Source organism: Strix uralensis, chromosome 28 (genome assembly GCF_047716275.1).
Source record: "Strix uralensis isolate ZFMK-TIS-50842 chromosome 28, bStrUra1, whole genome shotgun sequence".
In the NCBI taxonomy this organism is placed as follows: Eukaryota; Metazoa; Chordata; class Aves; order Strigiformes; family Strigidae; genus Strix; species Strix uralensis.
The window spans coordinates 5,918,361-5,945,150 of NC_133999.1; the positions used below are offsets into that span (position 1 = coordinate 5,918,361).

A 26,790-nucleotide genomic window follows, 5' to 3' on the forward strand; every position below is an offset into this window, starting at 1 on the left:
ACAGGTTTAGAGCACAGAAAGTCGACAAAACTGGCTCTGTATGACAAATAGTGAAAATACCAAATCAAAGCCTCACTTATGCCTGTACTGAAAGCCTTCCTGAACAACACTGCTCTTGTAACCAAGGGGTAAAGGCTGACGCTTTTACTTCTCAAAGGGCTATGCATGCTCCCAGTCTGTAAAAAGACCAACGTAAAATGTTTTCAAAGCAATGAGATTCACTATCAAGGTTCTTCTCAGAAATAAAAATATTCCAAGCAGAAAGCAAATATTTAGCAAGCATTCAAACAAATTCAGCTGCTTCTGCACAAAACTAAGGCAGCTTGGAGATGTGCAACTGGAGATGCTGACGTGTTAAGAGACTGAAGTCAATCCCAGCTCTGCTGACCCAAGGGGCACACCTAAAAACGCCTTTCCCATCCAAGTCAGCACATCCCTCTCGTCCAAGACCTCTCTGCTTGCTGTGGGGATGTTTCTGCACAGGTAATGCAGACAGAAGAACAAAGATGACTCTGTTCTGCATGATAGACACATAGATTGAAAACCTGAGTCCAAACCCAGGATTTTTATCTTTTCTGTTGAATTTACAAGCACAGACAAGCCCTCTCAGTTTTCAAAGCTAAGAATAAGTCTGTAGCTCTGGTCCTTAAAAACATTAATGAACTCTTGGCCTGAAGTTTTATGGTAAAAAAACCCCAAACATCAGAAATGTCTTTGCAGGAACCTGCAGGAAGCCAACAAAGCCAGGTCTCCTGCATGTCCTTGCCCCCCACTTTGCCCCCACAGAAGGAGATCCACTGAACTCAACAGGAGCAGACACATGCAGGGACATAGATTAGCAAAAGAAGGTTTAGCACCTGCCTGCAAAGATACACAGCCCATCAGGGACAGATTTGTGGGACAAGCAACCAGGCCCCACAAAACTGCAGGCAACTGCTGCTCTGATTATTTGCACCCAAGGGCAGGGCTGAAAGGCAATTTCTCTGCAGTGGTTTCTACTATAAAGTATTTCAGAGCTCCTGTAGCTAAGGCTGCAACTGCTGCTTCGTATGGTTGTGCTATATCAAAATGCAATAGGCAATCAGGAAAACAATCACCTCTGTGTGCAACTGCACGCGTTGAGCACGCTGGCGGAGAATTAAATAGTAGTCTGGGCTGCCAGACTTCAAGTCAGGAAAGCCAATGCTTCCAGTAGGATTTGGGGGGCGAAGAAAAACAGGCAGTCATCTGCCTTCTGTAGGTTCTTTTCAAACTATAGCTGGGCAGGTCAGCTCCTGGCAAGCGCTCACACTAGGGGAGAAAGCCTGTAAGTTCTGCTTCTTTTCTCAAACTGCAGCATTTATGAGTAAAATCCCTTCTGAACCAAAACACATTTCTCATGCTCTTTGAGCATCAACCAGAAGGAAGCAAGTTCCACAGTTATGGAAAAAAAATTGATTTTTTTTTTTTTTCCCCCCTGAATTGCTTAACTTTCCACAGAGATGCCAAATTTACAAGCACGTAATTTTGAAGCTTGGGTCTTCTACTGTCAAGCCACCAGTGATCCACAGCTTGAGCTAAGGACAAGGGTAAGAGCTGTAACAAGCACTTGTCCTCCGGAGCTAGCTGACAAGGAACCCGTCACACACATTCACCAGAGGGCTCAGAGAAACTCCAAGATAAAAAACATTCCCATATTCCAAATCCCACTGATTTGCAAATAAGCTCCTAAGCAATTACATAATCTTGTGCTAAAAAGTGTTGGCTGCTGCAGTCAGAAATGTGCACACAGGAAAGACTTTTAAGTAGTACTGCAAAGTAAATGGAAATAGCTACCAACTGCACTAGAAAATTTTGCCAATTCAGAAAAGGTTACATCTTAACTTGCGCTGCACACGAAGCAGGAATTTGCAATAGACCTTGGAAGCCAAGACTCTTACGGGAAAGAAAGATTAACAATAATAAAAAATAGTTTCAAAGTTGGAGACCAACTTGAAAATGGCTTAGATCAGAACAGGTAATTACCTAGTGATTATTTTTGGCTTTGAATACTGAACCGTTAAAGACACCAACACTGCCGGCATTAGAAACAATGGGATAACCGTAGGGTATGCCATGAAAAGGAAGGGCTCTTGTGCTCAGCACCGCTCCCACCACCACCCAGTGGCAGAAAGCACTACACATCGTTACTACCACCGAGCTCAGCAGTCTGTCAGCACTCAGCACCACTGACTGAGGCCCAGGATTTCAGGTGTGCCTAGAAACAGAACCAGAAGATCAGGAATACAAAACAAACAAGAAGAATCTGCCCCCCCTCCATAAAGTCAGTTCCGGTTACCTGGCGTGTCGGATAACGGGAGAGGAATGAAAGGATCAGGCACAGTCAGAAGAGGAGGGCTAGTGTCCAAACTCAGAATGTCTTTCGTTTTTTCAGCTGGTAACCAGGAAGAGAAAAGGCAGAGTGAAACAGAGAAGAAGAGAGAAAAGCAGAAAGCATCAAACAAAACCTCAGCACAGGCACAGCTCAATATTACAGAGTCCAAGCTACAGCCTGACAAGAACAACACACACACAGAGAACAAGTTTATATTGCTAGTGAAAAGAAGAAAAAAACAAAACAAAAAACCACTATTACCACATAGCTCTCCAACACAATTTAACCCACAGATCTCAAAACATTCCTTGAAAAGGAAGTACTATTATCTCATTTTACAGTGGCACAAAAGGTGAAATGCCTTAACAAAGGACACGCAGCAGGCCAGCCCCCGTGTTGGGCCTCTTTGTCTGAAATAAAAGATAAAGCATCTTGCATCAGACAGGCTTAGACAGACTTGTATCTATGAGGAAAGAAAAAGAAAAGGGCTAGAAGTGCCCAGCCCAGTGCCAGCACCAAGAGAATTTCCAAGACACCTTCCTATGCCAAACCGCAGGACAGGAGAGTCCAGGGGCACATTTTAAAGACAACTACTATACAAAATGAACATGCTACAGCAGCCAGAAAGCCCAGAACATGCAGATCCTTCTCAAGCTTTGCAGAAGGTACATTACAGCTGAATCTGGAGCTGCTGCTACTCAACAGCACTCCACAAAGGCTGATGGAACATTGTAAACCGTTCACAGGGCACTGAACGGCTGAACAAACTCAGAAAGCAACCCCCTAGAGCACTCTCGTGTCGTGGACTTCAACTCCTTAATTCTCAGGTAAGAGCCAACAATACCAAGCTCAGTTATAAGCTCCTCTAAATCTCCTTTTATAAATAGAAATAAGCATAAATGGATTTGTCACTTCTTGCCCCACAAAGGATTCTTCGGTCTCTTCCCAGGACTCCTCTCACCAAGGGTTGGTGCACTTCTGTGGGGAAGCATCAAACGGTTGCATTTGTCACCCGTAACAATGACTGCCCAAGATGGGGGAGAGGATTACTCGCATTTAGGGCTCCTGGAAGCAGTTTTCCAACACAGCACTTGGCAGGTCTCTGCTGTATTCAGCATGGTGCTGAAGAACCAGAAACAAGCAGCAGCACTCACCAAGTTTTTTTGGCATAGAACGGGCTGCTCACGGCAAAACCTTGGTACTCAAGTACCAAAGGAGACACCAGACAAGGTCACACACGCAGAGGCCTCTGCAGAAAAGCTCCTTCAACCAGCCAAGGACTCCTGGCCTCTGGACCCAGACAGAGCAGCCAGTGAAAGACTTCTTACCTTCACCATTTAACATGTAAATTATGAGACTAACTGTGCCTTCCTCTGAGGGTTCTCCCTGCTCACCCCTGTCTCTGCTGTTCTCCTCATTCTGTGGCAGAGACATTATTATCCCTGCTCCTCTCCTTCATACAGCCTAACAGCTGCAAGCAAGGAATATCCTCCAGCATGTCTGACCGATGTCTGAGTCCAATTCCCTCATTGCACACTACATATTTTACTTCTAATTTTGAGCTGCATGGAACTTCAGCATGTGAAGAAGTTTTCTTGTGATTTTAAGGGTCTCACCAAAAGCCTCAGCTCTGCCTGTACACCTCCTGCCTCTGTAACCCAACTGTGGCAGGGACATGGGCCTTTCCTACCTTCCCTTCTTTACAGGGGTGCCAACTCCATCCTATAGTTCTTAGTGCCAAGGCCCAGCTCAATTTATACCAGTTTTACCCTCCTTTCAAAGAGGCCTTGACAAAGAGTTGCCATTTTTCTGCAGTGCTGCCCAGGGCATTGCCCTGTAGGACATTCACAAACTTACCTGATCCAGCAGTGAAGGAAGAGCCACCAAATGCATCTGCCTGGGTTGCAGATGAAGCTGGCTGGAAACCTGGAATCAAGTTCTCTGTGGAACTGCCCATCTTTTCTGGAGCTTTCCCTGAAATGCCAGACACAGATTTAGGGGGAAAACATCCATTCTGAAGGTAAGTTGCTTACCTAGATTTTTAGGACACTATTTCAGTATGTGACTTAACCCTGTTCTCGCAAATCATAACTTGCAGATAAAGCAAAGTTTAAACTGTAGCTTCTACAACCAACTGATCAAGGCTACTTTAAAAGCAGTTAATACCTCTGAGGATCATGCTTATTGCAATTGCTCAGCAAAGAGGACAGGGACTGAGATGGGAAATTGGAAGGATTTAGCTCATACAGGCACAGAGAACCATGATAATATGGGAGCACCCCAGCAACATCTGACCAGAAGCACCATACTTCCATGCCATCTTCTGCTTTGAGAGCAGGCTGGTCTTAAACCACCTCCATAAACCTACCATCACTTAGCTTTGCAAAGTCCTTGTTCAGCAGCTCCTCAGCTGTGAGTTTGGAGAAGTTATCATCATCAAACGGATTCCACGTGGAGACATCGGGCGGGTTATAGACATTCTGCTGTGAGGTCCTTGGGGAACCCGAGGGTGTGGTGGAAGCAGATCTGGATGTGATCATCCCAACCAAACAACAGTCATTAATAACCTATCTGAAATCCTCTGGCCAGCACTACGAGCTGGTCAAAGCTACTGCATTATAATTACTTCCTACTTAAAACACTCAGCACAAATTATTGTATTTGCATGCCCGGAAAGCTGGGACCAGTTAGCCTTATCTATGCACAATCTGGTTGAGCATCCTGGTGTCAGGGATTAAAACAAGCATTATAAACATCCTGTTTGAAACAATTTTCTGCAATGCCCACGTGGAGGCTTCCTGCCTGTAGACACTATAAAAGTGAGCTAGCAAGTACTCCTGGGGAAGCACTGATGCTAAGCAGCAAGCGTGAAACACGCACCAGGGCTGAAATGATGCTGGCTTTTGTAATCCAGAGGAAGGCCTCATTTGCTCGGCTTTTGGGGAGCACGGAAGAACTCAGGAGGACTTCTGCCCCTGGGGAATTTTTTCAGCAACCTTCTGCCAAGCCCTAAACTATGGTCTTGGGAAGGCAAAGGCTTATTTAGACCTCAGAGTTTGCTGCCTACATTCATCTCAGCACTTCGCCTAGGAAATCTCTGAAGAGCCCCATCAATCCCCTCCCTCCATACCCTCAGACACCAAGTGACCAGCCACCTACTTGGACTTGTTGAGACTGGCTTCAGCAGCAGCTGCCTGCAGGAGCTGCGTAGACTTGCTGGCTGGAACCCCAAAAACTGCACTGTGGGTCACGTCACTCAGAATCCTCCTGTGTCCTGCACGCTGCGTCTTGGGGGAGGACGGAGGGGTGAGAGAGCCCAGCTTCTGTCCTTGCACTGCTGGGGGGGGTGTGGTTTGAGGTTTTTGCTGTTGCCTCATTTGTGCCTGCATCTAGGAGAGAAAGTTAAATGGTATGTCCTTGTTCATGAACAACAGCCACGATGACAAAACCAGCTCAATGCTGGAGGATCTGACCTTCAGGTCATGAATTAGGGACAGTCTGGAGGGGAAAAAGCAAAAACAAAAGAATTGGGAGCAGGGGGGAATTCACTGATCTATAGTATTTCAGGATAACTACAATTGTACAAGCAGAGACTTTCTCCCCTTTCTATGGTGCAGCTCTGGACACAAAACCTCTATTAGCACATGTCATTAAAGGCTAGCTGGTCTCAGAAACTTGCTCATGGGTAAAGAGGCTGAGATCCAGGGCAGAGGTAAAAAAAGAAATCAGATCACAGTATGCAGGACTCTCGTCACAGGGACACGAGGAGTGGGGTAAGGTAAAGAGCAGTGCTCCTTCCAGTAGATAACGTGTGACTGGGGTCAAACCCCTAATGGAGTACGGGTCTTCCGCAGAAATCTTGTGCAAGAAGCTTTCTTAGCTTTCTCTTACGTTAAAAAAGAGAAAAGCAAGGATCACAGGAGCAACATTTGCCATTAGAATCTGCAGGAGGAAAACAGCACGATTGGTTTAGGTGTAAGCCAAGATAGCGCAGCTACAAACCCTTTGGAAACTTCAAGGGCTTTCCTCAAACTGATCTCATGTTTCCATTACCTCAGTCTTGCATTAAACTCACAAACCCATAAATATTTGAAATACTGTTTTGTAGCGATAAACAACAGTGTCACTTCCGATTATCTGTTTTTTTCAAAATCTGTTTGTCAGTGAGATATTATGGCTGGATTTAAAGCAGGAAAAATAGAATGCAAAGAGCAGAAAGCTGTGCATGTCACCTCCACTGCCTGGGCACTAGCCCCCTGTTCCCCACCCTGGATCATCCCAGGCCATTTTCAACCAGGGAAGACAGATGAAAAACTTGGAAAGACCTAAGAGAGGGCAATGAGAAAAAGAGTTACCTCCCCAGTGTGGTGCTTAACTCCAGTGGGGCAAGGCAAACAAGTGGTTAGCTGTCTCGTTCTTCATCTGGCATTTTCAGGCAGACTAATTCGCTGCGGCTGAGAAGCAAACTGACCTGACTGCTTCTGATGCGCCCACCTTACATCTCGCTATATAGGTCACTGCAGAAAGTACATTTGGTGCTGAGAAATAAAAGGGCAGTGCTGAAATCGCCACAGAAATGAATGCAGAGCTTATTAAGCTGAAGTCTCGCCATGTGAAAAGGTTTTGATGGGTCCTGGCTTGGTACCTTCTGCTCAGAGACTCTGCTCTGCAGAGACCACGTCTCACTATCATTTTTTAAATGAGCCGACCGCTGCTTTTCCCCTCCTGCAGGAGTGGAGAAGTGTCCAGATGCGCCCATTCTGATCAACCATCCAGGGGGATAAGGCTAATTTTCAATCTAGCTGATTTAATAAAATTAAGACTGGTTTTGCGCTAGTGAATCACAGCAAAGCTCTTTAGAGATGCACTTCAATGCATTTCAGGCATTTCTCCTCGAAAAGGAACTGGGTAATAATGGCCTCATCCAAAACCTGTCCGCATGTACTGAAAATCTCCCACCGATTTCAAACTGACTTGCCCCAGGTCATTGAGCAAAACAATAACAAGACCAGGAACACGACAGCTCCAAGCTTGTCACCCACCCTAACAACCAGCTTCATGCTGAAAATTAATATAAAACCGAAGGGGATGAATAGGACAGAGCCTTGAGACACATCAGAGTAAAACAAACAATACTTCCCCAGCATTGCTCAGGTCACTGGCTTATGGAGTCTATTAGTCAAATTAATTCCTGATGTCACTTCAAAGGAAGCACTCTCAAGAGATGAATTAGGTCCTGAATAACTGGCAACTCAGGAACAAGCAAACACAAACTGACCCTTAGTTTGGACTCAAACATTGTGCACCTGAAGGGGTTTGTTATCAGATACTGTTTGCTTTGCATATGTGCAACCTGGTACAGCAAAGTAACAGGCAGCTTCCTCCTGCACGTGCTTTCTTTCCAACACACAACTAGAGTTAGGGACACCCCTTTGCACTCCCAAAACCAAGCAAGAGGGGATGGGATTGCGCAGGAATAAAAGCAAAAGGCACAGCTTCCTCCCATATGTACTGCAGAGACACTTTGGCAACGGGGATCCTGCCCTCTGGCACAGCTCCCCTGCCTTGAACACTGCGGACAGCTGGCTACTTCCCTGTTGCAGACAGCCACATTTTCCATTAAGTAAAGAGCATTTATTTTGGACACACATTCAGATGATTAGTAAAGTGGATGATTTATTTATTTATGTATTTTTAGATACAGTACTTTGAAAAGTCTCCTCTCCATAGTATTAAAGAAAAAAAGTTACCCCAATGCCAGAAACAACTGGGAAGGCTGCTTGCACCTTCCTCTGCATCAGAGCCCTGAACACGAGATAGAAGTTTTCCAAACAAGCAGCAACAGTTCTGTTGCCTGGTGCCCAACCTGATGCATTAAGCACAAAGAATTTTAAAAAGAGTTTATGACATGTCTTCTAAGGCAACGTGACAGGGGAGGGATAGAGAGAAGCTGCATTAAGCAGCTACTTATATCTTCCTGTCTGCTTTCTACTCATCGCCTACTCATCTTCCTCCTATGGACCCAGAGCACAACTCCAGAGCCCAGCATCCCGTTGGGAAGAGCAGTCCAAACAACTGCACGTGTCTCTGACGCAGCGAGTTTAGTGCTGACCTCTGCGACTCAGTAATAACTCACCAGGGGCCAGCAGGTCCTAGAGCCCCAACTACCTGGGTTCCGTGGGTCTGAAAAACCAGTCGCTGTGCTGGGGTGTTCCCGGCGTACAGGGCCAGGCAGGAGAGCACGTGCCAGCGCTCCAGACCCCGCTGCCCCGCTCCTTCCCGCACGGCTCTTACCACTTGTTCCTGCGGCTGCGCCGGCTGGGCCGCGCTCGGCTGGGCCTGGGGCTGCGGCGGTGCTGGGGCTTGCTGCTTTTGCTGGACTGCTGCTACTGCTGTCTTCTGCTGCATCGCTGCCTGCTGGGCCATCATCTGCTGCTGCTGTTGCTGCTGCTGGTAATAGTTCTGCATCAGCTGCTGCTGTGCTGGCGCTCCTTGCTGCATCACTGGGAACTGGGAAACAACCCGTTGTTGAGCTGCTTGCTGGGAACTGGGGTACCACCACCAGAACTCAGGGCCAGCCACGGGAACAGTTACAGCCACTGCAAGCAGCAAAGGAGTAAATGGCTGCGATGGCTTGGAGACCATCTGCAAAAGACTGCTGGAAAACGGCCTCCTGGTCTAACGTTAAATCCGTCTGGTGTTACACCTGCCCGCACGGAGCTCCTGTCTTTCTCCATTTTTATTAATTCTAAACCTTTCCCCAGGATAGGAAGATTTACTGTCCCTTTGCTTCCACTATTAAATATGTTTTAGCAGAGATCTGTGCTGCTAGAAACACCTCAGTTTAGCACACAAGTCTGTCATCTAGACACACCCCGTCTAACACATCATGTGTTCACAGGCCTCCTTATCACTGCAGTCTACCACAAAACCAGACCTGAATCTTACCGTTGAAAAGGCACCCAGGCTTCTCGTGTCACAAAGAGCAGAAGGGAAACTGTGCCCCTCTGCTCATCAGCTGAGCATTCACCTCAAGACCCTGAAACACTTGGAGCTGTAAAATCTTAACCAGCACTGCTTATTTTGTTTGTACATGACAAAACTATCTCAAGGCTTTCCACGTTGACAGCCTTGCATAGCAAAAAACCTTGCTAGAGAACTGGAGACGCATTGGAAAATGCCTAAAAACTGTACCTATGCCCCAAAAAAGCAGGAGTCTTGCCATAAACACAAAGATACAGCCTTGCAGTCCTCTAGCACAGGAAGCCTGCAACAAACATGAGCACGCACACCTACCTGCTGAGCCTGCATCATCTGCTGCTGCTGGTAATACGCAGCCTGTTGCTGCTGCTGCTGCTGTTGTTGCAGAAGCTGCTGCTTCAAGAAAAGCTGCTGTTGATGCTGAGGTGTGGCTTGTGGCTGAGTAGAAGGGACCTGGGGCTGCGCCTGCGAGGCCTGCTGCGGAGCCGGCGCCTGCTTGGCTTGCGGCTGTGCCGGAGTCTGTGGAGGTGCTGCTTTTTGCTGGGGGACGCTTGCAGGGAGCGAAGGCTGACCACTGCCCAGGGCAGCAGGTCCTGCAACTGGTAGAAAGAAAAAAAGAAAAAAAAAAAAAAACCACAACAGATCCATTAGATCAACACGCACCACAGGCCGGCGGCAGGAAGGCACCGCACAGGGAACGTCGTCTCACCTTGCGGCTGAATGGCTGCTTGAGCCGTGGGTCTCTTCCTCGGCGTCAGGGCTGGCTGAATGGGTAAAATTCCAGGGTTGGGCTGTGTCTGTCCTGCTTTCGGTCTCTGGCGGGGTGCTATGGAAGTTTCTGTTGTAGGGATGGGATCTGTCAGCCTGCAAAATAAGGTAAGGAATAAAAGGAAGAGCAGTAAGAGCACAGCCTTTGTAAACCCGATAGTGGGTGCATGGAACACACTGCAGGGGTTTAAAAACTGATCCCCACTTCAGCAGTACGTGACTGATAAAGGTGAAACACTTGTGGGCATCCAGACACCCACACCGACTCCTTCCAGAAAACTGCAAGCACAGTAAAACTTAATGGATGCACTCACAACAATTAATCCAAGGACTGTAATTTTGCTAATTGTGGCATCATCTTCTGTTGGACAGCTGGAACTTGTCAAAATCATTCAACTCATTCAAATATTTCCTACGACATATTGTTTAAATCCACTTAGAGTTCTGAATGAGCAGATGAAGGACATAAATTAGCTGAAGAGCAGCTGGTACCTTTGGGCAGAGTTGTCTAAACTGTCATCTTTAGAAGTACCTTAACTTTAGTACATCTACCCCAGAATCAGGTGATTGGACCTCTCCTGATCTCTGCTCAATATTTACTAAGCTCCAAAAATGCATAGCAACAGAGCCAAGCAGCCAGACACCACCCTGCCCTTCTGTGGATGCATTTGCTTGTTAGATATCATGTTGTTCTACTAATGTGAGAGTAACTGCATTCAATTATAAAAACAAACAAAGCAGACTCCTGGGATTGACAGACAGAAGACGACACCCTATTTTAAAGTCTGAAGAAAACTGCTGGGTTTGGAGTGCCCACTGCTGTACTGCTCACGTTGCAGTGAAATAAGGTACAAGGTTTGTCCAACAGAATTTACAAGTCTCCATTACAGTATCAGAAGCAGAGCAAGCAGCAGCAGGAGAGGAGAAAAACCACAGCAGTACAGTGGTGTCCCCACTAATTGGGCTCTTCAGACGGAGACTGCTTGGGCTTTCATGTCCCCCCAGAAGAAATTATAGGACTCTTGCAGAAATCACAGCAATTTCATACAGTAATTACTGCGTCAGGTTATCATCTGCCGAGGGTCAAACTCAAACAGCGAGTCCCCGATGCGGTTTCTCAGCAGACTCGTGTTCTTTGGGCCAATTCCAGGCCCACTGCAGCCCAGCTGCAGTCTCTCTCCTGACTTTGCTCCCAGGTACTGTGGGTTCTGCCTCCGGATGGATGACACACTAGATTCATCTAAGTGCACGAACTTCAAGTGCTGCTGTCAAGCAATGTCTTCAGCACAAAAAGCCTGGCTGTTGAGTCATGCTGAGCACCGCCCAAGTCCCACCCCCACCCCCCCCAAGCAGAAAAACTTCCCCAAATATCTGCATTTTCTGCCTTTCAGATCAATGAGATCGATGGTTATTTATGTCATTGAAGCAGAAGCCTCAGGACTGCAGTGTCTTGTCTCCACGTGTAAATGGAAGCCCAGGAGGAAGCACCTAAATATACCAAGCATCCTTCCTAACAAACAGCAGAAAGACAACAGACAATAGAGGGCTGAGCATAATGCAGATGTGGTTACCTGGCCTTTGGTTGACTCTTCTTTGCAGCAGCTTCACTTGCTTTAACCGGGTCTGGGAGTTTAGCGGGGATTGGAGAATTCTGCAGATCCCAAAACCAACAAATTTTGTATTTTGAGGGCAGAAGACAGAGTCAGAACTAATTCGCAAAAGCATCGCAGTGAAACGGGGAAATTGGGGGATCCCCAAAACAATTATGCGTCATGCTGGACACAGGACAAACCCCTCAATATTAATGTCACGAGAAGACAGTAGTTTGGGAGAGTCTTCACAAGGGAAAAATACAGTTCAGCTTTTTGACCATTTGCTACACGTGGGATCTGAACACAAAGCTCCACAGCACAACTGGGGTATTTTTAAAAGACAACCTGGGACAACAGCAGCAATACATATTAATACTGCTGTAAAAAAAATACAGGCATAATAGTACTAAAACCATGTCTTATTCATAAAGACCATAAAAAACCACCTGAACATGGGGGAAAAAATAGGTTTCTTCTTACCTGGAAACAATAAAATAAAATGTCATGTCACAGATGTCTGTAACACCATAAAAAAAAATACTTGTCAACTATTTTTCAGCTGAAGTCTATAAAGATACACTAAGAAGGGGCAGATGGTTGTGTAAGGCCTGACGGAGTTCAAACGCAGTCCCAGCCAGACGGCAGACACAAAACTGCTATGTTTAAAACCCACTGCAGCACAAATTACACACGCTATGATGAATGTGCCGGGAGATCAAATTGGTTTCACAAGCATGGCCTAATTTTTCATGTCCACATGCACAAGATCTCTTGGTTGGCCTCACATGGCAACTGGGTGAGGAGGTAAGGCAGGGACAAACAGAAATAAAAGACATATGAAACAAGACCATGATTCTTGTCCCCACCTCCCAAAAAAACCCAACCCAAACAGTGATAGTTACAAAAAAAACGGGGGGGGGGGGGGGGGGGGGAAAGACAGACCCTCCTAATTACAGACTGAGAAACAACCAACAGAATACAGCAGAATGCTCAATATTCAGCAATTGCCACCCCCAGTCTCCTCCCACAAAGCTCTACATCAGTCCACTCCTTTGCCACTCACCTGGACGTTCTGGACTGGGCATTCCTTCTTTGCCAATTTGAATGCAAAGTAGGAAACCTGATAAATATCAGGTCTCTTATCAGGGTCTGGCTCAAGCATATACCCTTTAAAAGACAGAGATGCTAATATCAGAGCAATAGCACAGACAGATTGACATGAGCCATTTGTGGCAGTGTATCAGAAGATATAGGGAGGAAATTTTTTATGAGGGTGGTAAAACACTGGCACAGGTTGCCCAGAGAGGTGGTAGATGCCCCATCCCTGGAAACACTCAAGGTCAGGTCAGACAGGGCTCTGAGCAACCTGGTCTAGCTGAAGATGTCCCTGCTCATGGCAGGGGGGTTGGACTAGATGAGCTTTAAAGGTCCCTTCCAACCCAAACCATTCTAGGATTCCACATTTGCTATAACCAGATGCTAACAGGGTGCCATGCCTCTTTCAAAGCACCCGGTCGGTGGCCAGCAGGGCTGAGCTGATCATCTGGGTCAGCTGAGAGAGGGGCAAGACAGCCACTCACGATGGACTAGGGCATATTTTCCAGGGCAGCTATGAAAATTTGTAGCTGCTATTGAAGGCTCGAGGGCCAGGAGGGGGAAATGCAGCCTGCTTGGTCAGGGGACAGCATTGGTTTTGACTTTGCATTTCCAAGTGAACCCACAGGAAAAGAGCTTGATCCAACCCCGGTGTGCCAGTGGGGCAGGAACACAGGCCAGCCACATATATCGCTGCACATATACAACCACATAAGCAAAAAAAAAAATACCAGGCTGCTCTGCAAACACATCCAACTCTGTGTTAGTCAAGATTGTGGCTAGGAAAAAAAAAAAATCCAATGCTGTGCTGAAAACAAGAGAGCTGCCCCAGCTTTGCCAAGAGTAGTGCATTGTACCCTTAATTACACATTCACTCTAGTCAGTGGGTTATTTATAAATCATTTCAGTTCTGTTTCTCAATTCACAGAAGATGAATTCTTATCGCTCGTCTAAAGTCACTGTGGTTCTTTTCAGTTCCTTATCCAAATAGATTTATTACTGGAGAAATACGTTTCTGCATAAATAGGCTTATTGTGCAAGTTTCTGTAGGACTCTTAAACCAAATGGTTGTCTGTTTCCCTGCCTTTCCACAGAGTTCACTACAGCCTAGCCAAATAGAAATCTCTTTGTCACAACTGTCTTTCAAAGAGTGATCTCCTAAGCTACTACAAGATCACTTTAACTACCCCTGTGTGCAAGCAAGTCTCTTAAAAGAAGAGAAACACCAACAGTTTTACTGTAGGAACAGGGAACGTAAGGACAAAACACTTCTGCTGGGTTTTTTTAGTTCTGTGGAAGTAGATTACGCCACTGTCAGACACTCACGGATGAGGCAGTGCATGTCTTGCGAGTGTCGAGAATTATCTGGAATGGTGAAATTGCCATCACAGATTGCCACCTGACTCTCCCCAAACGGCAAGGTGAAGTAACACAGCTTGTACAGTAAACAGCCAAGGGCCTAAAGAGAGAGAACAGAGCAAAGGATTCAACAAACTGAGGAAAAGCAGGGAACGGTACAATTCAAATACCACTGTAGATAACAGGGAAAGTGCTCTAGCTTGCTCTACGATACGGGTCCCGCATGACATCAGGCCTGCATTTAATGTCCTTGGGATTGACTTGAAAACCAGCACAGTTACATGGGAAGATAAATACATGAAGAGCTTTCCCTTGTAGGCTGAAGTACTGTCACCTGGGGGACTGTGCCAGTATCATCACACACCCCCCACAGCTCCACATACCACTACACGTCGAGTGACCCTTCATGTCATTAAACAGGCAAAGCCTGTTTCCACCACATACCGGGAGGAAAAAGCAAAGTAATAGCAAAAATAAATGGTAACCATCATCCTTAATACATTTATTCTGGCAAAGAAAAATCTAAACTGTTTCCAAGCTTAAGTTCAAACAACCTTTCAATCGTTATAAATATGTACCAGGGAGAGATATACAGATAAGTCTGCAGGCTGCTAGGTTATATCACCCTTCCATCTATTTCTGTGCTGCTTTTGACAGCAAAAAACACCACCTATTTCAAAAGAAAATACAAGTTTTGCACAAAGGGCTAATTATGAAACACTCCCACCATCTCAGAGGGGAGAGGGGGAGACATTTCCTAATCCTAAGCAAGTCATCATCAGCTTCTCTTTTGTCATAGGATTTCACAATTCAGTCGCACTCTAGTTTAAAATAACCTCGATAAGATTTAAGGAAGGGGAGGTTTCCAGCTGGACAAACACTGCAACAGGCCTTGAAGCCAAGGTCCCACTGTGCACACCACCACAGGCTCGTTTGGAAACGCTCAGCTGGTCACTACAACAAAATTCCTTCCATGCCAGGAAGAGGAGAGCCTTTGGGTCTCTGCCCTTCCACATTATCACAGGAAGGAGTGCAAATCCTAAGTTCTCTGGCTGCCTTGGAGGCCCTGACAATCTTTTCGTGCTGTTACAGCTGTGACCTTCCCTCTCCAGGTCTCTAACACCCAGGCGAGTGAGCTGGTGCTGGTACAAGGCCTACAAACATCCTGCTGAACTCAGCAGAGAAAGAGCCCCACAGGAGCTGCTGCTTTCCCCACTCCGAGCCGAGCTCAGAGAGGACAGAGGACTCTTCCCAGCAGATGTCACGCCAGCAATTTTCCCTCTTGTATATGCAGATGCAGAGCTATTGAGAACACATTAGAACTCTCCTTATGCTGCTTCTGCCTTCTTCCTAGCTCAGGGCTCCACAAACCAAACAAACATGCTCTGAATTAGCATTTTAAACGCATCCCATTTGCTAAATTGCCACTACACTACAAACAGCACAGACTTTTTTTCATCTCCATCCCAAGTAAAGGGAAGCCTTCCATCCTTGATCAGGTTAGCCAGTAATGGATTACACTACAGTTGCATTTTGCTCTCAACATGAAAAGCATGGCAAGACTGCACTGGTCATTAGAAACAGCAGTGCAAAAGCTTGGTCTTTGGCCAGGTTTGACAACCCGGACCTGTGTTACACTGTCCAGGATAAGCATACCATTGCTCCTGGGGAAGGTCTGTTTTCTCAGTTTTCTACTAAATTCTGACCAGTAACTTTCATTTCACATCCTTACAACCCAATCCAGGCACAAGAAGTCACAATACTCTGAATTTTCTGTTTTAACTCTTAAGATACGAAACCAGGTTTGTGCTGTTCAACCCTGGAATTCCATACATCTCTAAATTAAAACCACATGGGAGGTAACATGTGAAGAAGCACGCATGTTTTATCCATAAACCACCCTGCTCAGCAGTAACTCATCAGAAACATCAAGCAGAGGAACTCTTTATTCAGAAACTGTCCAGCCTCTTAAGGAAACTAGGTTAGCCCCAGCCAGAAAGTTACCCTCTCATTACAGTAATGAAAGCAAGCTGCAGTCTGGCTCTACGATGTTAAGTGGTTTTTATACGTACCCATATGTCTGCTTTTGTAGTAATAAGTTTGCCACTATAGAGGTTGACCATTTCTGGTGCTCTGTAGGATAACGTAGTGTACCTGTAGCAGAAAGATCTATCAGTGAGTTCAAAATGGGCATCAGATGCATTTTCACCATGTCACCTTTCCAAATTATTAAAAATTCACTCCTTCCCTATTCATTTTGGGGGAAGGGATACTAAAGAAGATCATCTATTGAAAAAAATCTTTTAACAGCAGCATCTGCTACGTACCTCTAACAATAAAATACTAACCACTGCAAACTGCCCTGTGAAACCAAAGCAGGAACCAAGATCTTTTCTAAACCAAGCAATTTACTCACAAAACAGTACGGTCATTTTAAGAACTAGAAGAGAAATATTCAAGGATTCAGAGTAACAAGGTCAGTAGTCAGATGTCCTCTGCAATGTCCTCACTGCTGGGGCTTCGGCCAACTGTATTACAAAGATTGTAACCAGATACGCGGCTCCTAATAGACAGACTTCCATACCAGGACTCCTGCTCAGAGTCATTGTAAACAAGGGAAAGGTTATTTCATATCTCAAACTATAGCTAGAATCTGCCTCATTTTAACAAATCACTACAAATAGAATAGCTGGAAACTGCGCCACAGTTTAAGAGACTCTTACGATAAGATTTCCTATCAGTAGGTCTATAATTTCTGCCACGGCACCTTGCATGCTATTTATCTTGATCACAAGAAAGCATTGCTAAAGGCAAAGTTTTTGTAGGCTTGTTAATAAGTGTACAAGTAGGGCATTCCAAAGGGACCGCAAAGCCAGACTAGGAGCGCTCTAAAAACTTCAGTCAAACAAGTCTAGGAAATCCATGCAGGTGTAACTGAATCCTAACAAAAAGAAGGCATTTGCACACATTTCTGACATGCTGTTTTCTAGCCAGAATACTATATTAACAGAACTGTAAAGTTTGCAGCAGTGATGTTAAAACCAAAGCAAGACCAAGAAGCTGGAGTCTGCTCCATTCCTGGTCTAGGTCCTACCAAACTGCCAGTTAAGTTCCCTTTTTAAAAGCATCAAGCTGCACCTAGTTGCCACCACTATAGCTGGCTGTGCATGGGGTGAGAGAAGGAGCCAGATTAAACACCTCAAGGTCCTTAGATTTTCTGCGAAGAGCTGAGGAGTTAGGCCATACATTCCCTTAGTCACTGCAAGGATTTATGACGAGTTGCTCGTGGAGGACAGGGATTTTGTCATCTGCTGTACTGCAGTCCAAAGAAGCCAAGAGAGATGAAGGACAGAGATAGACTGACCCCATAGATAACAGAACATGTCACTACCTCGTCAAGGTGGGCACCTTCTCTGCATTAGCACACTCAGTCTTTCAGGTCTAAAGCAATTACATCAAGCTCAATTTATTGTTTCACCTTCCCCCAGGCACTTATTTACCTGCAGCAGACACTTCTATGCAGCAGCAGCCAATCTGCTGCCACGGGACTGAGTAAAATTTAGTCCCCAGTAGAAGAAAATATTACCTTCCAAGCACAAACTATGTGCAAGTTGAAAAGGAAAAGCACACTTACTTTTTGATCTCCTCCTCTACCGCGTTCACCCCTTCTGTTTGAGGGTTCTGGAATTTGTTAGTAGCACTTCCGAAGTCACACAGGACATAGTGGCCACGATCGTGGAGCAGGATGTTCTCAACCTATGAGCATCACAGAGAAATACAGAATCACTCAGACAAAAAAAACATTAGTTTTCTTTCCATGAGCCAGGGTTTTTAGTGCCTGAAGACATATCAGACATGTCTGACATGAAAGCATAACATGACAGCAAAGAAAATACGCATCAAATCTGTGTCACATCTTCTAAAATAGAAGTCAAATCGTGGAAGCATAGTTGTAACACTGCCTTCCATCCTGCCACCTCTCCTTTTTCCTTTTGCAAGCACATCACCTTGCCTCTACTAAGACTGCTATGTGCTTCAGGACAGGAACTGTGTCTCAGCGTCTTTCGTGTTCAAGTTCCCTGAGCTACTGACCCACAGTCTGGCATCTGAACTTGAGCCAGCTAATACAAGATGTCCACAGCTTTATAAAGGGCTATACCCCCTCGCTGTCTAGAGGGGCAGAGAGGAGACAAATGAATGAAAGCACACACACTTCTATCCTTTATGAAACTGTAATACATCTCCAGTTCTTTGCCTGCATTTCACCTGTCACTTAGGGTCTCATTCAAAACAAGCTTCAGCTTATGCTCACACTTTAGTTGCTTGTTACCAGGAAGTGTTGGGTACCCTGTAATCCCTCAACAGTGGTTGTATCAGCAGAGGTTCCTCCAGGCTGCCGAGAAGATGAGCCCTTTCTTTCAAGTATTTGGTAATTTGAATCACACAACTGAAACAAATGCTGAAACTAACACCTGGGATAGCTAAAAAAATAAAAATCAGCAGTCACTGCCTTTCCCTAAATACTGACACTTAATCATGCATTAACAAAAATCTAGCTTGCATCCACTTAAGCAAGCTGTCTAAATGTTTCAACACTGACATAAGATGTGGACAAACCTGGGTTCAGTTCTTTGCTTTGGCAGAGCATCCCTGTATTCCAGTTCCTCATCTGTACAGTGGCATTAACAGCATGTTCTCTCAAGGGAACACACACAATTTTTAACATATTTATCTTCAATCAATGTCAAATGCTCAGATATAACAAGATAAAACATACTGCTCATATATTTCCAAAAAATCACCACATAAGTGCTCGCTAACAAAATCTTTTGGAAGTAGACTTCCCCATCAAGGATGATCTTTACAAGAAGGAAAGAAAAAGAAGTAGTCAGCATTTTAAGCATCAGAAAATGCAGCCAAATTAGAGCAGCTGAGGAGGGAAACGCTGGCTTGAAACCAAGGGTTAAACACCACCCCTTCCCCCCTCTGCTATCCATCTGCTTTGAATAAAGCATTGCACACAGATGTTCTCCCTAGCAGATCAACACTGACAGCATTATTCCCTATTCCCTGCAAATATTCAAACATTTCCAGAAGAATCCTTCCACTTTATCTGGCTGAGAAGTCTGACATGACTGCTCACTGAAACATCCTGCAAGTTTTATTAAATATCAGCACTGGACTATCCAGCAACCAGGCTTGTTCAGTAACTTTCAGAAAGAAAGAAAAAAACCACACAGCGAAACAAAGTATTTAAATTACTGCTACTGACTGTCAGGAGAGAAAAAAACTGTCTTTTAAAAATAGTATGGAGGTGCCTTCTTCCAGTCAAACACTCAGCTGCAATCCACTTTTCAGCATTGCTGAGTACCCACAACTCTGGCTGCAGTCTCTGACATGCCCAACACTTAAAAATCAGATTTAGACCCCAAACAGGAATCTTTAAGGGAATCTATGAGTTGCTGTAAGTTCTGTTAGTTATGGAATGTAGCTAGCTTCTGTCTTTACCCTCTGAAGCAAATGCCTTTCTTTGCTAAAACCAGAAGTAAAGCCGCAAAAACACGGCACAGGCACACACTGGCAAGGGATAAGGAATGAGGCTTTAACCAGCAAAGTCACCACACGTTATCCTCTCGTGAGAGCCATGGCTTCTAAGGCCAGTATTTCTAAGTTCAGGCAGCAATTTGGGAGGGATGCACGACCAAGGTACACTTCCTGACTGCTTTCCAGCACCTTCAGGTCTCTCTAGAGATGTTTCAACTTCCCTTCCTCCCCTGGCACCATTCACTATTTACTTCTGAAAGTTTGTTTAGTATTTCATAGCAAAGAAATGAATGCAACATGACAGCTAAGACCACTAACTGATTTTGGCACAGGCATATTCTTAACACGGTCGATACAAGGGTTTACCATTAGAGGACTGAACAATTTTACATATCACACACTGAACACAGATTTGTCCAAACAAATTCCAGGCAAAGGCTTGTTGTCGGCATCAGGGCAAGGCTTGGCATTACAAAGAAGCACGATGGAAGAAGGCACAGAGATAACAACAGCACAGCGTGACTATCTTATCACGCCACAGAGAAGCGCAACACAGTGAGGACTCCTGCTAAAAAGAAAGCAGAAGAAACTAAATCCTTAACATGAGAGCACAACCTTCTGGTTATTTCAGAAAGTAGAGAAAGGAAAGGAGAAAAATGTTTTGATCAACAGAATCCTCTGGGTTGACTGACAGTATTTTGCTGTATCCTGCTGTGTGTCTGCTACAAAAAAATGCAGCCGCTCATGTGCAAACTAGTCATCTAGTCCTGGAACCAGATGGGTTCAGACTAGCAGAAGCATCACAGGTAGAAACGGGAGACCTCTCAGTGCACAAAGCTCCGAGCTGTAGAAATCAAACTTGGCTCTAAGCTGGTGCTTTGAACAACACACGTTATAGGACATGAGACTGGAAAGACAAGGTTAACTGTAAAGCAAGTTACGCAGACAACTGCCACTAGGTATAGGGTAGTTGTGTAAATGATTATCAGCAGCCCTGGATAGATTTTCCCCTCCCTCCACCTCACTAAACCCTACTCCTCTGGGGTCTGACAGTTACAGTTTCTCTGCATAAAGTCCAACTTAGAAGCAGAGACTTCACAGCCAGGGTGATATAACCGATAGCCATAAGAAGATTTGGCCTCTTGTTCTTCACTGTTAAAAAGCCTAACCTAAAGAGCTAGGAAGTGTTCTTACTCCAGAGAGGAGGACAAAAACTAAGTTTTTAGGGAATGCCCTGCAGCAGCAATGGCCTTTGAACCCTGAGGGTGAGGAAAATATCTGCAAGAACAAGCAAAGGTAACCACACAAGGCAAGCCCACTGCCAGTAGGCTTACACCGCCTCTGTAGGTCAGGGGTCCTGACCAGCACAGAGGCAGCACATGAGGAGCTTCCTAATTTTTAGGAAAAAGCAGCATCGATATACGCCTGTCTTTGTGGCAGTCAATCAGAGCACGTGAAATTAAACATCGCACCCTGTACAACACATCAGGCAGCTGTAAGAGCACAGGGACAGACACAGCACCTGAGAGTTAATCATCAGATTGGGAAGGCAAACCGTAATAAACAAACACAGGGATGACATAGTATCTTTTTTGTGGCCTTTATTCCCACTGAGATGTCCACTTTTGCCTACAGGCACGCTGCTTAAAGGTGCTGTTGTCTCCAGCTGTTGGTCACTTCCCACCAGTTGGAGACTGTGCCAACAGGAGGTTGCTCTTGCTTCTGGCAAAGCCTGTTGGGTTAATTCAAAAAAAAAAAAAAAAATCACAGCCACAGGCCGCTGAAACCAATCCAGCTGCGTTTGTCTGAAAGGGCTTAAAGACAATTCACACGATCCCTTCTGCTGGCAGAGCTCTCTGGGCAGGAACCTCCAGCATCAGAGCAACTTCAAAGTGCTGGAAGGCAAAAAAAGCCTCCAGTCCCCATGCAGCTGCCTGCAAAGTCAACATCTGCCCACTCTTCAGCAGGGTTATGTTCACCCCAACAAAACACCTACCCGATGGATGCCTTTCCTTACACTCAGAACTTGTACAAAACTTCTCTGGCCCTTAATCTCTCTGGAATTGCAGCTCCCCTTTGGCATTATTAAATTTGAACTCAAAGTCAAAACATACCCAAATTATTCATTCTGTGTTAGTACTCAGATCCCCAGTTGTGACTGGAGCTCCAGAGGTCATCACCACAGAAACAATACAACAGTCAACTGAGAAACATGTCTCAAAGCAGAGAAGAGCCAACTCTGACCTTGGGCACAGCTTACCAACCAAGAGCCAGGCCTTGCAAACACTTTACTGATCTACACATGCAGCAGTGGGCTGGACATCAGACCATAACAGTCCATTTCAACTGCAACTCGGTGTAGAAGTAACGCTCCAGATCAACTCCCTAATCCATCACAGATGTCCCAGATTTTATTCACATGCCACACAATGAGTTTGTTCTTTATTAAAAAACCCCATGGATTCGCCAAAAAGGTAACAGCAGGGGTTAATATCAACTGGAGAGGTTCCTGTTCCTAAGCCTCATCCTCTCATCCCAATTTTCCTTGCCTATACACACTCCTGCGAGATGCCCGCAGACCTTACCAGCTTTAAATCCAGGCCTCAAATTTATAAGACTCCACCCATTTCACTCTAGAAAAAACAGACATCAGACTCGTTTCATATATTCAAAGCGACCGAGCAGTGGGGTCACAATCATTTGAAACATGCTAAAGCATACCAATCCCTGAGGATTTGTTTCCCCTGCGCTCTCGTTGGCACACGTGGCATCTTCTGCCCCTATAACATAATGGCCAGCGACACAAAACAAACATCTGTTGCGGGCTCTGAAAACAGAACCTGACCCACAAAGCACATCTGAATTTCAAATGTACACAGGAGCCTCCTTCTTGGCTGAATAGATTATTCAGGCATTTTACAAGCTAGTTGAGAGGAAGGGGAAGATCTTTTTGTTTGTTTGTTTGATTATAGGCATGGGATTTTTCAAAAGCTCTCCCCGCTGGCCTAGCTCTGCTCCCAGCTAAGCACACAGAGTTTTACAATGCACTTTCATGGTCAGCAGAGAGTTAGAGGCCAGTTTCAAAAGCTTCTAACAACTCCCGCCCCAAGGCCAACATCTCTGGCAGGATTCTTTTAATGTGGGTCCAGGAACCAAATTTACAGCATGCTTTTTGTGAACTACCTTATAAAATCAATAATGTTTCAGGTGGTAGAAAGTCACTGTGAATAATTCATCAGACACATTCTGGCACATCTCCTGTGCAAAACAGAATTATTCACAAACATTTGTGTTTTTTAAGTAGATCTATAGATGGTAAACATATGGTAAGCAGCAATGAGAGGCTCATTTCTTTTTTTATCTTCCAATAGAGAGAGGTATTTATGCCCACTTTTCCTCATTACTAACAACAGAAACACAGTACCGGTATTCAAAGCCCGTCTGCCACGGCGTAGGCAGCAAACAGACACATTAAGGAGGACGCACGCTCCCTGCTGTATTACTGGAGTCCACAACTCACCTTCAAATCCCTGTGGATTATTGGCGTTTTACACTGATGCAACCTGGCTACGGCTTCGCAGGTGTCACAGAAGATCTGCAGGACCTCATTCTCCGTGAACCCTGTCTGCAGGCGTTGGTTCATGAGGTTCACCACTTGACCTCCTGAGGAGAAAAACATGAAGAATCAGAGCAGATATGCAAAATGAGGCCTGGCTTGGCCTAAACTCCCATCTTACCAGACCTAATTTGTCTCAGTCTGCTCCCCTTCAAACTGTGGCTGTACAGTCAGCACACAAGAAGTCCACAAGTTCAAATTCAAAATTCACACCAAGCCTTCCCCAGAAGCTTTTTGTAATCTGCTTACTCATCTTGTTTCATTCTCATTTCCTCGCCTAAATCCCAGGGGGTTTCGCATATCCGCCAGCAGGCATTACATCTCATCTTGTCTTTGAACAATGCTTCAAGAGCAGCACGTTAACTTCTAAGGCCCACGTTCACCTGGCTGTGTTAACACTCAAATCTAACTCTGACTAAGCCACATCTTTTTCTTTCTTCTTCAAAAGAAGACTAGAGGAATAAAAGGCTGAATTTGGGGCACCCACAGTCCACAAAATAGTTTGCCACATGTAAGCAAGAGGAGGGGAAAAGGGAGACACGCAGAAAGCCCATACACTACTAAGTGGCTTGGCTAAATTCACAGATTGGCAAAAAAAAATTAAAAGTCCCTCTGTAGCAAGGGGAACTCCAGACAAACAAAAGCAAGTTTTCATGAATGATTCCTGAATTTGCCTCAACTTTGAGGTTTTGTTGCTGTCAAGGCCTTTCCAAAACAACCCACACTGAGGTTCTTCCCCCCCTCAAAACACCCTATATACACAGAAAAAACTCCTTTCCAAACCTTTGGCAAAGCAAAACTGTATCATTTCATATCACAAGTGCTGGAAAACTTTATTTTCATGGCACAAAAGAAAAGCTCAGCTTAATAAATAATGCAGCTGTGAACATTTTGCACTGAAAGCGAGCGCGGTTCTGCACACAAAGACACACTGATTTGGTTTGGAAACTGTTCGACACAAAAGGAAAGTAACAAGGGAAAATCCAACACGTAACAGCAATTCCCGTGCTTCAGTCTGAATGTTGGAGACAGACAGGTGTGTGCTGAGCATCTGGCAAAAGCAAGCCACGTGAGAAATACCACCTTGCAGCTCTCCTCCTTTCAGATGGAAGGAAGCACCTTAGAAAGATGGATTTTACTTCACCAGCCCAAAATTTGGCACAGAGGGGAGGCTAATGCAGCTGGAGGGAGTGCATTCTGGATTGCTATGGTTTGCACTTCCCTACACAGTGGGGTCTGCAACATGGAGCTGAGTATGGATTGACTAGCACTGCCAGGCCTATTTCTTACAACGCTCCTTGTGATCTTTAGGTTTAAGCTTACAGAGAGCTTACATAACGATTCCTTCAGCAAAAGTACACTTAAGGTTCTTCCTCTTACCAGCAAACAAACAGAATGCAAGTTCGTCAAGATTCCTGCATCAAAACAAAGCAGCAAAGCCAGCACAGCAGAACAGAAAGCTGTACTGTACATGTTTAAAGGTATTTTAGCATCTAGTTGCTCTTGCTACAACGCACCTGGCTTCAGTTAAAGGCCAAACACCCCCCAAGAATACCTTTCTCCATCAGCTGCCACCATCCAAAACAGCCACAGACTTCTGAAGTCACCTGGCCAAAACAATCTTTTTGCTTAACACTATTCCTGTGAGAGGCATTTGTGCACAGCACATGCGTCATCTTCCAAACACCACATCCTTGCCACAAAAGATCAAAGCTTTGGGACAGCTGGAAAAGACTGGAAGAGCCTGTCTGGCTAGAGACAGCCAAATAAAAAGGTCAGAGGTAAAATGAATACTTTTCAGCTTCACATTATCCATTTCATGCTTCTTCCAGAACAATCCTAAGTTAGGCTGAAGTGGAAAAAGCTTGCAATATGACATAAAGTGAAGAAGAATTTCATTCCACAGCCTGGCAGCTTTAGAAGAGCCACTTCTTGTGTGGACCAGCCTAGGGAAAACAGCAATATATATTTAAGGATTCTTCTTCACAACAGAAAGGATCTAGGACCACCATGGGCATGGGCAAAGGTGGTACCAGTCCCATTAACAGGGTCAACATAGCCTCACGTATCATCTACTTCTCCACTTAGTTTTGGCTGTGCTTTGTTCAGAACAGTTCCTTGGTAGCCAAGGAAGGGCCAGGCCTAGAAATTAGTTGTTTTTTTCAAGGACAGATGTTGTGCAAGTTTCCTGTAAGCACTGAAAAGAGACAAATCTACCAATGAACAGTACATTGAGCCCACACTCACCTCGACAGAAGTCCATTAGTATCAGCACTTCCCACACATCGCCACTGCTTACGGAGTTTATACTGGAATCGATGTATCCGACAATGTTCTTGTGGCCAGACAGGTCCCGCTGTAAGATAAAGTCAAAGCATAAACCAGCCGTATAGAGTGAGCAACATTCTCATCTGGTGGTTCTACAGTGCAAAGCCTTCCTAGCTCTTTTCCTGTCTAGGCACAAGCTTCTGTCACTTTTGGATTAATCGTCACGCAAAACTTGAACAAACCTTAGGTCTGTCTCTACCTTCCAGAAGGATTTGAGACAAACAGCAGAGAAACAGCCAACCTGTTGAACTAACCTGCCCAGGGATCAGTCCAGATTTCTGCATGTTTCCTTAGATGGCCCAGGCCAAGCTACCTGGAGCTGCTCCTCCTTTACCGAGAGAAGAGAACAAGGCAGATGTTTTGTGGTGGCCATGCACAGTACATGTTGTGCTTACTTTTCTCATCTCCTTCCACTCTTCTGCTGGCAAACGGTATCTCAAATCTTTGCATGCTCAAAAACCCCACTAAGGTAATAAAGCAAATTTTCACCTTGCTTTTAGAAGTACCTTATTTTAAGTAACTCGATGGATTAAAGCACAAGTTCTCATATCAATGACTTATCTGCGATGCATGCTAAACCTGCAGGGAAAGTAATTTTTTGGGACTGCCAGCTTCACACACACGCCCAGGTGCAATAGCCAGTCCAGTTCAACGTTCAGCCTCACCAGTAAAAGAAATCGAGATTCTGCTAGTCACATTCTGTTGTAATGCTGCAGTTAGTGCAGTTAAGTTTAAAATACTTCTTTATTGCACAAAAGCTAGGAGATAAGAAAATATGGCCTTTTAGTGATGTACTGGTTCTTCAGGGCAAAAGATAAGACTCGGGGCTTATGATAAGACTTAGTACAGGAGCAAGCGGACCTGTCAAGTGAGGATACTCCTTGCCCTCACTTTCCAGGTTAGCCACACATTTCAGAGAGGCACCAAAGACATGGAGACAATGGAGAGCACCAGCAAGTAAGATCCAAGTAAACAAGCTTTGTGAGCACAGCTAAAACCTTTGATGTAAGATCTAATCTCAACTTTTCCCATGTAGCATTAGCTACGGTGATGACAAAGCATGCCCACAAGCTTCACTGCACTATCACACAAACTCCAGAAGTTAACTTTAAAGTTATTAACCTCATTAAAAGCTACTTCAAAAAACACACCCA

General features: G+C 45.1%; 1 protein-coding gene across 15 annotated transcripts in view; it reads right to left on the reverse strand.

Annotated features, from left to right (window-relative positions):
* LOC141935671 (NFU1 iron-sulfur cluster scaffold homolog, mitochondrial) overlaps window positions 1–26,790 on the reverse strand; it is a 102,419-nt gene that overhangs the window by 48,132 nt on the left and 27,497 nt on the right. For 6 of the 15 annotated variants that reach the window (XM_074852111.1, XM_074852110.1, XM_074852113.1 and 3 more), the window contains 14 exons: window positions 25,556–25,664; window positions 23,213–23,355; window positions 17,783–17,904; window positions 16,221–16,302; window positions 14,116–14,248; window positions 12,758–12,861; window positions 11,674–11,753; window positions 10,044–10,198; window positions 9,650–9,933; window positions 8,648–8,863; window positions 5,513–5,742; window positions 4,722–4,879; window positions 4,211–4,327; window positions 2,318–2,413 (listed from right to left, as the gene is read on the reverse strand). In XM_074852111.1, the coding sequence (XP_074708212.1) occupies window positions 2,318–2,413; window positions 4,211–4,327; window positions 4,722–4,879; window positions 5,513–5,742; window positions 8,648–8,863; window positions 9,650–9,933; window positions 10,044–10,198; window positions 11,674–11,753; window positions 12,758–12,861; window positions 14,116–14,248; window positions 16,221–16,302; window positions 17,783–17,904; window positions 23,213–23,355; window positions 25,556–25,664 (2,029 nt within the window). Of the gene's footprint in view, window positions 1–1,846; window positions 2,237–2,317; window positions 2,414–4,210; window positions 4,328–4,721; window positions 4,880–5,512; window positions 5,743–8,647; window positions 8,864–9,649; window positions 9,934–10,043; window positions 10,199–11,673; window positions 11,754–12,757; window positions 12,862–14,115; window positions 14,249–16,220; window positions 16,303–17,782; window positions 17,905–23,212; window positions 23,356–25,555; window positions 25,665–26,790 lie in introns of those variants that run through there. The other 9 variants (XM_074852120.1, XM_074852117.1, XM_074852114.1 and 6 more) reach the window with 4 other exon arrangements.